Source organism: Cynoglossus semilaevis, chromosome W, assembly GCF_000523025.1.
Source record: "Cynoglossus semilaevis isolate Cse_v1.0 chromosome W, Cse_v1.0, whole genome shotgun sequence".
In the NCBI taxonomy this organism is placed as follows: domain Eukaryota; kingdom Metazoa; phylum Chordata; class Actinopteri; order Pleuronectiformes; family Cynoglossidae; genus Cynoglossus; species Cynoglossus semilaevis.
Genome location: NC_024327.1, coordinates 867,962 through 877,665, shown reverse-complemented (window position 1 = coordinate 877,665; position 9,704 = coordinate 867,962). Strand labels below are relative to the sequence as shown.

The 9,704-nt window shown below is 41.3% G+C and overlaps 2 protein-coding genes across 7 annotated transcripts in view; both read right to left on the bottom strand.

The window, feature by feature from the left end:
* The window catches only part of LOC103396885 (protein yippee-like 1), a 31,466-nt gene that overhangs the window by 11,507 nt on the left and 10,255 nt on the right, over positions 1–9,704 (bottom strand). The window lies entirely within an intron of this gene.
* On the bottom strand, positions 1,511–3,734 carry LOC112486323 (mitogen-activated protein kinase 1-like). The gene is made up of 2 exons (XM_025052673.1): positions 3,212–3,734; positions 1,511–1,793 (listed from the first exon to the last, which is right to left on the bottom strand). The coding sequence occupies exons 1-2, from the start codon at positions 3,449–3,451 to the stop codon at positions 1,647–1,649; spliced, it is 387 nt and encodes a 128-aa protein (XP_024908441.1). The 5' UTR covers positions 3,452–3,734; the 3' UTR covers positions 1,511–1,646.

The window sequence follows — 9,704 nt, the reverse complement described above, 5'->3', positions numbered from 1 at the left end:
AGTGTCACCTCTGAAGGAAATGTAGCGTGACTCGAACAGAAAAGAAAAAGAAAATACAAACATCACACCTTTTTAACTTTTCCTCTCTCTTGTGGCTTTCAGGAAAAACCAGAACTGAAAAGTCTTCTCCTCAGCTTAGCTTATTTGACACTTGGCACATCAGTCAGTCCGTGCTAATACAGTATTTGTCAGTGTATGTGAATCAGGGTAAAGTACGACTGTGAGTCAACGTTACGCCTTTTAGGGTCACTGTAGTAGCTGCAGTAAAAAGTCAAAATCCAAAGAATTTGAAACAGCCATTTCTATGCCTCATCAACAATCAGACATTTAAAGCAGCGCGCAGCTCATCATCATCGGGCGTACAGGTCACTCAACAGTGATGTAAGTGTTCCTCGCTGGTATTTTCCAAACTCCACTTCCCAGACCACAGCTGTGCCTGAATCGTCATCATTGTCTCATTTACAAGCTGACATTTTCAACAACTGACCTCTGTTTGGCTGAAACTGCAGCTACAGTCAGCTGTATTTACGGCAACACAACAAGAGCTGTGACCATAAGATCATACTGTATATACTGCTATATGTGTATATATTTATAAAAAATAAAGTGCAATCAAATGTTTCAATAATATTTCCATTCCATATATACACACATATATAAACACATATACATACAGCATATACACATATACAGTATATACAAATATATACATATATTTGTTGGTTGTAATCTCTATGTGTGTATATATATATAAACTGTATGTTCATATATGTGTGTGTATACATATATACACTGTATGTTTATATATGATGTCTATGGATTTGGTGTAGCCCTGATGGTGAAGTGAACAGACACACAGTTAACATTCTAGTTTGACTCTGTCAGCAAATATGTATGTGTATTTAAAATTAAAATGGCTAAAGAACAATAAATACACACAAATCTAATAGTGAGGCTTCCTGTTGTCAGGCTGATGAGGACACAGTGTGTCATATCCTTCCTTCTGCCGAGTTTTGAAAAGTGTTTTTTCTTTCTTATTTTAATTAATTCTATATTATTTGTTTTGTCCTAATACCCATGTGATCCTCTGGATGTGATTGGTGTCGTATAAATACACTCTCCTTGGACCTTGCATTTTGTTCATTTGTGATGTGCTTTAATTTTGGAAGATGACACATGGACATAACTTCTAATTTCTTTACATCTACTGACAATACATGGAGAAACAGGGAGAATAAAAAATATCTTCCAGGGCTAACTCAAACATTTCCTGGAACTTTTAATTTTTTCATACGTTTCCATGACTGGAAAATTAGTTACTCCTTTTCCAGGTTTTCCAGGACATTTGGGAACCCTCATATTGTTAAGAAATCATAATAGTGTGTACTGTGTTCGGCATGTAACAAAATTGTCGTTAATCTGTTCCAATAATAATGTCAGCCTTTGCTCTAAACACCCTCTGTAGTTGCCAAAATGTCCATGTTGTGTAAGCAGAGTTTATGGGGGAACAGTATAAACGCTGTTGCTGTCATCTGCATCTATATCACACAGCAAACAGTTCTAGGCAAAGGTGTTCTATTTCAGCAAATCATTGAGAGGCGGAGAAAAGAAAATCACATCAAACCGTGACAGTTCACAGAAATGTTTCACAGTTTCACAGCTGACATCACGTTTACCTTTGAGTTGAGCATAATCTCAGGTGCCCGGTACCAACGTGTGGCCACGTACTCTGTGAGAAAACCAGTGTGGTCATGGTCGGGATCAGCAACACGAGCCAAACCGAAATCACAGATCTGCAGGGAGAAGACGACAAACACCAACGTTAATACACTATATTACCAAAAGTATTCGCTCACCTGCTTTGACTCATACTATGAACTTAAGTGCCATCCCATTCCTAACCCAGAGTTCAGTATGATGTCAGCCCACCTTTTGCAGCTATTACAGCTTCAACTCTTCTGGGAAGACTGTCCACAAGGTTGAGGAGAGTGTTTATAGGAATTTTTGACCATTCTTCCAAAAGCGCATTGGTGAGGTCACACACTGATGTTGGTCGAGAAGGCCTGGCTCTCAGTCTCCGCTCTAATTCATCCCAAAGGTGTTCTATCGGGTTCAGGTCAGGACTCTGTGCAGGCCAGTCAAGTTCATCCACACCAGACTCTGTCATCCATGTCTTTATGGACCTTGCTTTGTGCACTGGTGCACAGTCATGTTGGAAGAGGAAGGGGCCCGCTCCAAACTGTTCCCACAAGGTTGGGAGCATGGAATTGTCCAAAATGTTTTGGTATCCTGAAGCATTCAAAGTTCCTTTCACTGGAACTAAGGGGCCAAGCCCAGCTCCTGAAAAACAACCCCACACCATAATTCCTCCTCCACCAAATTTCACAGTCGGCACAATGCAGTCTGAAATGTACCGTTCTCCTGGCAACCTCCAAACCCAGACTCGTCCATCAGATTGCCAGATGGAAAAGCGTGATTCATCACTCCAGAGAACGCGTCTCCACTGCTCTAGAGGCCAGTGGCGGCGTGCTTTACACCATTGCATCCGACGCTTTGCATTGCACTTGGTGATGTGTGGCTTGGCTGCAGCTGCTCGGCCATGGAAACCCATTCCATGAAGCTCTCTGCGTACTGTACTTGGGCTAATCTGAAGGTCACATGAAGTTTGTAGCTCTGTAGCAATTGACTGTGCAGAAAGTCGGCGACCTCTTTGCACTTTATACACCTGTGGCCAGGCCAAGGGATTAGGACACCTGATTCTGATCATTTGAATGGGTGATCGAATACTTTTGGTAATATAGTGTATGTTGACTACAACGTAGTACCAGGTTTTAGGGCGTCAGGTTTAATGCTACTTTTCTTGTGGTTAATTTTTAAGAGTATAAAAACAATACACTGTATTACAGTACTTTAAATATGCACATTACAATTTAGCCTTGCTCTACCTTTTACATAGGCGCAAGAAGTAGCTCTTGTGTGCTTTGTACTAAATTTTGTAGCTTTTTTGTAAATATTTTTACTTTTTTTTTCTTTGTTAAATCATGTAATCACTATGGTGCTGTGACCTGCAGATTTCCCCAGTGTGGTGCAAAAAAGGTTTAAGTCTAAGTCCTAAACTTATCAACATGTCTATCACCACAGATAAACACAAGAAATGACACAGGAAACAAGTTTGCACCATCAGCAAAGCCATGTCCTCCAAAAGCACTACCTTCAGATCACAGGTGGTGTTGAGCAGAAGGTTAGAAGGTTTCAGGTCACGGTGCAGGACGTTGGCGGAGTGGATGTACTTGAGCCCTCGTAGGATTTGGTAGAGGAAGTAGCAGATGTGGTCGTTGCTCAGGTGTTGAGTCTTGAGGAGCTTGTACAGGTCCGTCTCCATGAGATCCTGGACAATGTATCTACGCATTCCAAAGTTAAGGGGCACACACTTCGATGTGAACCAATTCATTCATCAGGTTCTAAAAATGTAATGGATACAAAAACTAACTTTTAAATCCACCCAAGTCGTTGGTAAAAATAGAAATAAAGGCCTTGTAGTGTTGTCAATAACAAAATTAAAAAATATTTTAGCATTGATTTATCTAGCTAAGCAGTAGCAGGATGAGCTTTTTGTGCTGAGCTAACGCAAAGTTTCCATTAGGAAACTCGGAATAATAAAGGTTGGAATAATGACTCTTTTATTAGCACAAATTAATTTCATAAAGTCAAGATAAAAGCTTTTAAATATCCATCCATCCATCCATTTTCATCCACTTATCCGTTACCGGGTCTTGGGGGCAACAGTCGCCACCCAAATCACATTGCACCGTACCAACCCCCCAAACCTTCCTGCAGGTGGTGAGTCCACTGGAAGGTACCAACCACCCTAACCGGGATTCGAACTTGCCCAGGAGGGGAACCCTGGGGTTCCACACAGACATTGCCTCTGGGCAAAAGCACCACAGCTTTTAAATAAAAAACATAAATGTATTGTTTAGAATTTTTTTAACACAACCCCAAACTATGTCCTGCAGACTTTAAGGAGTCTGGGAACCAATGGTTGAGAACTATTCTTTTAGTGCATATACAGGATTTCACATTATTGGTTAACTGAGTTGATGTTTATGTAAACATACAAAAGAGTTTTTATTTTCCAACTTTTTTTTAATCTTAGGTTATTCACACTGCATTATCCCACAGCCTGGTGATCAGAAAGGCTGGACTGAGGTGGTGATGTTTAAGGATACACGTCCTTCATCTGATCAATCGTTGGTGTGTGAATGATGTCGTTGATGCCTATGATGTTCTCGTGTTTGAAGCGCAGGAGGATCTTGATCTCTCTCAGGGTGCGTTGACAGTATATTTGATGTTCAAAAGGGCTGATCTTCTTGATGGCCACACGGATCTTGTTGTCCCGGTCATAGGCAGAACTGAAAAAAAAGAAAAAAGACACAAACAACACAGATTGAGGAACATTGGAAAAACCTTTACTAAAGAATATTAATTGTTCTCAATTAATGTTGTTTAAATGGAACAAATCCACAGCTGTGATTCATCGGTTTAAAAATGTTATTGTTTCTTATGTTTAATTATATTTAATTTCTAATATACACAGCCTATTGAGTGAGCCTTGATTAATGGATATCATATTAAAATGAGACAATTATCTATTTGGCCCAAGAGCAAAATAACAATCCACTGACATGAGTGGACAAAAAAAGAGTAGAAAGGACAGATATTACGGGTAGCCATGAAAACCACTTACTTCTCACAAGTGGAAATTTTTAATGTGATGCAGTTATAGAAAGAAATGTTCCTTAGTATATGAATAAAGAAATAAATGGAGGTCTGTTGGGGGAGACTGCTGGTGAACTCTACAGGTCACATGGAAAACAATGATTTCTCAATAGAAAAACAGCACTAATATCCTGCACCATCAGCACTGGTCTACACTATATTACCAAAAGTATTCGCTCACCCATTCAAATGATCAGAATCAGGTGTCCTAATCCCTTGGCCTGGCCACAGGTGTATAAAATCAAGCACTCAGGCATGCAGACTGTGAAACAAGACATTTGTGAAAGAATGGGCCGCTCTCAGGAGCTCAGTGAATTCCAGCGTGGAACTGTCATAGGATGCCACCTGTGCAACGAATCCAGTCGTGAAATTTCCTCGCACCTAAATATTCCACAGTCAACTGTCAGCTCTATTATAACAAAATGCAAGCGTTTGGGAACAACAGCAACTCAGCCACGAAGTGGTAGGCCACGTAAAGTGACGGAGAGGGGTCAGCGGATGCTGAAGCCCCTAGTGCAAAGAGGTCGCCGACTTTCTGCACAGTCAACTGCTACAGAGCTACAAACTTCGTGTGACCTTCAGATTAGCCCAAGTACAGTACGCAGAGAGCTTCATGGAATGGGTTTCCATGGCCGAGCAGCTGCAGCCAAGCCACACATCACCAAGTGCAATGCAAAGTGTCGGATGCAATGGTGTAAAGCACGCCGCCACTGGCCTCTAGAGCAGTGGAGACGCGTTCTCTGGAGTGATGAATCACGCTTTTCCATCTGGCAATCTGATGGACGAGTCTGGGTTTGGAGGTTGCCAGGAGAACGGTACATTTCAGACTGCATTGTGCCGACTGTGAAATTTGGTGGAGGAGGAATTATGGTGTGGGGTTGTTTTTCAGGAGCTGGGCTTGGCCCCTTAGTTCCAGTGAAAGGAACTTTGAATGCTTCAGGATACCAAAACATTTTGGACAATTCCATGCTCCCAACCTTGTGGGAACAGTTTGGAGCGGGCCCCTTCCTCTTCCAACATGACTGTGCACCAGTGCACAAAGCAAGGTCCATAAAGACATGGATGACAGAGTCTGGTGTGGATGAACTTGACTGGCCTGCACAGAGTCCTGACCTGAACCCGATAGAACACCTTTGGGATGAATTAGAGCGGAGACTGAGAGCCAGGCCTTCTTGACCAACATCAGTGTGTGACCTCACCAATGCGCTTTTGGAAGAATGGTCAAAAATTCCTATAAACACTCTCCTCAACCTTGTGGACAGTCTTCCCAGAAGAGTTGAAGCTGTAATAGCTGCAAAAGGTGGACCGACATCATATTGAACTCTGGGTTAGGAATGGGATGGCACTTCATGAGTCAAGGCAGGTGAGCGAATACTTTTGGTAATATAGTGTATATGTGTGTGTGTGTGTGTGTGTATATGGAATGGTTGTTAGTTGCCAATCTGCACTACTTCATAACTATCCTCCCGCAGACAGAGGTGTTTATTGAGCCTCATATGTGCAACGTGATCATCTGTCTCCATACGATGTGAATAATCGATGGAGAGCATGGGGAGAGTGCAGCTCACTGGGGAGCGTGCTGTCACTGTATTATTATATCTCATCAAAGGTCACGGTGTCAGCCGCTGCTGCTCTGGTTCATCTGATAGTTCAAGGACTGTTTGGCTCAGCAGCTGTGGGTTTTATGGTTACAGCAGCACTTTGACAGCATTTCTGCTGCAGATGTCAGTGTCAGGACAACATGGAGTTGTTGTCCTGGGTAGGGGCAGTGGTGGCCTAGTGGTGAAGGAGGCGGACTTCGGTCCGGAAAGCCCCAGGTTCGAATCCACCAACTAAAGGAAGCGGACTTCGGTCCGGAAGGCCCCAGGTTTGAATCCACCAACTGCCAGGTTGCCACTGAGATGCACTGAGCATGGCATCGTCCTCAAGCACTGCTCCACTGTGTGGGTTTTATGGTTACAGCAGCACTTTGACAGCATTTCTGCTGCAGATGTCAGTGTCAGGACAACATGGAGTTTCAACACTAACTAACAGTCATTTCAAGACAAAGTAGCGTTTAGCTCTGATGCTACATGCAAATGAAGTAAACTAACAACAGAAATTAGGCTAGTCACAAATGTTAACCTTTAAACATTCTATCTCAAAACTCGTTTTCACATCGAGAGCATTTGGTTACCACTGTGTATAAAATGTGCTACACCACGGTTTCACCCCCAGGGGGTGCCAGAGCACAAAATGTGCTACACCACGGTTTCACCCCAGAGCATTTCAGAGGTGGTAAAAATGAAGAAGAAAAACAAAGCGATTGCTAGATAACATGTAAACTCACTGGAGTAGAAGGAATAAATCAACCAAAAATGTCCAACGTCTGAATGCTCCAAGCTGTACTAATAAAGATGTCTTGCCTACAGACTCTTGACTTAAATGTTTAATATTAACAATAACTAATAAACAACTAGTTAAAATTAAGTATTTTTTTACAAATAGTGCCCCCTGTATTTGTATATATTTACAAAAAATAAAGTGCAATCTAATAATTCAAAAATATTTCCATTCCATATACACACATATATATAAACATACAGTATATACATATAAACACATGCGTACATATGTATATGTATATATAAACATATAGATACACACACACAGAGAGGGAGATTACTACCAACATATATATATATTTAAATATATTTTGGTTGGTTGTAATCTCTCTATATATGTGTATATACTGTATATATGGGGTTATATTAATATTAATAACTAATAGTAGTTAAAATGAAGTCATTTTTACAAATAGCGCCCCCTGCCATCAATGACCTGGTACACGGTTGGAGGACAGTGTGAAGGCGTGTTAATCTGTTCACCATTCAGATGTTTCCTTTGAATTATTAGTTTGATGGAATAAAAAAAGAAAAGAAAATCTTTCAAAGTCAGAACAGCGCTGCCCTCAAACTTGCAACAAACTGTCGACTGGAGTCATGTCAGCTCACAGACAAAGTTTTTTTTTGGATGAGGCTGTAAAATAAACATTGCATCAAATAATTGACACGTCTCATTTATTTTTACGAGTCCGGACGAGTGTGAAGTTTACAAAGTAGAGCATTTTGGAACAGGATGCCAGGTGCAGCGGATGACGGTAGTTTTGCTTAAAGCTACATTCAAGATCACACGCGCAGATACATTCATCACTGTGACAACACTGACGACTTCTCATCTCTGTACATCAATGTGCAGCTGAATGAAAGAAAGTCTGTGGAACACCTCCTCAAAAAAACATTTTATATACGTCTTGCCTTAAGGTTGTGAGGATTTGTTTTTGATTAATTAAAATGAACATGTTTGGCTTCTGTTATTGTTAAAAAAGGGTCATTTATTATCTCTACTACAGCCAAGTGGAAATTAAAAAAAATGCTATTTAGAGATCGCAGACAATGGTGGTTAGAGGGCAGACTTGAGTATAAATTTAAGTCTAAATTCAATTTTTTGAAAGTTAGTCTGAGGTTAGGAGAGATGCTGAAGGATTCAGATTAGACTCATACACTGGAACAGAAACAGAAATAGCTCGGAAGAAAAAAGTTTGTGCGGAACGGTGAGCTTTTCTTTTGGTGGCAGGCGGAGTACAAATTTATCTGTGAATCTGGGTTCACTCCAGACATGAGCTTCACAGACAGGTGAACGTGAGATAAAACCACAGCGGCTTCAGTCCAACTCCACCACCATTCGCCTCAACTAACATCAGAGGACACTGGTGCACTCCATCAGCGCTGAGGCCCAGCAGAGTGAGAAGTCACAGTTATCTTCATTGATTTGCTGGTTTGTAAATATTACAAGAACGCTGTTAATTATTTTTATCACCGCAACTCACAGTTTAATCCAAGGGGTGAGACCAGGCTAGGTGTGTTGATAAGCAGAGGAGTTTGGAATAAAAACATGCATGAAGTCTCTAATAAAACAGTTAGACTTTAATTGAAAATGACAAACTAAAGCAGTGAACCCTGCTGGTTTATCACTCCATGGTACTGGTGCAGATATTTAGTTTTGTAATGAAATTCCCAGGGAAAACATCTGCAGTCACAATATCAACTAATACAGAAAATCCTAAAGCGAATTAATTAATTAATTAATTTAAGCATGGTATAACAACTAAGCCAGCCACTAGGGTACACAAAGCAGTGTTTTATAGTGCCGTCCCAAGCCCGGAAAAATGGTGAGGGTTGCGTCAGGAAGGGCATCCGGCGTAAAACTTTTAGCCAAATCAAATATGCAAATCAATAAAACAATTTCCATACCGGATTGGTCGAGGCCCGGGTTATACAACAACCGCCAACAGTGCTGTTGACCAGCAGGGCACTGATGGTCAGAGACAGAGAAGAAGAGGAGGGCGTATGGTTAGGAGAAAAAGAGAAAAGATGAAGAATAGAAGTGTTAGTCTGAAGTTTGGAACTTTGAATGTAGGTACAATGACAGGGAAAAGTAGAGAAATAGCTGATATGATGGAGAGAAGAAGAGTAGACATTTTGTGTGTGCAGGAGACCAGGTGGAATGGCAGCAAGGCTCGAAACATTGGAGGAGGCTACAAACTGCTTTATCATGGTACAGATGGGAAGAGAAATGGAGTAGGGGTGATCCTAAAGGAAGACTATGTAAGAAATGTGGTAGAGGTGAAACGAGAGTCAGACAGGTTAATGTGTGTGAAGGTAGAAATAGAAGGAGTGATGATAAATGTTGTTAGTGGTTATGCCCCACAGGTGGGCTGTGAGTTGGAAGAAAAGGAGAAGTTCTGGAAGGAGCTGGATTGGATGATAGAGAGTATCCCCAGGGGAGAGAGAGTGGTGATTGGAGCAGACCTAAATGGTCATGTAGGGGAAGGGAACAGAGGAGATGAGGAAGTGATAGGTAGGTTTGGTGTTAGGGAGAGAAAC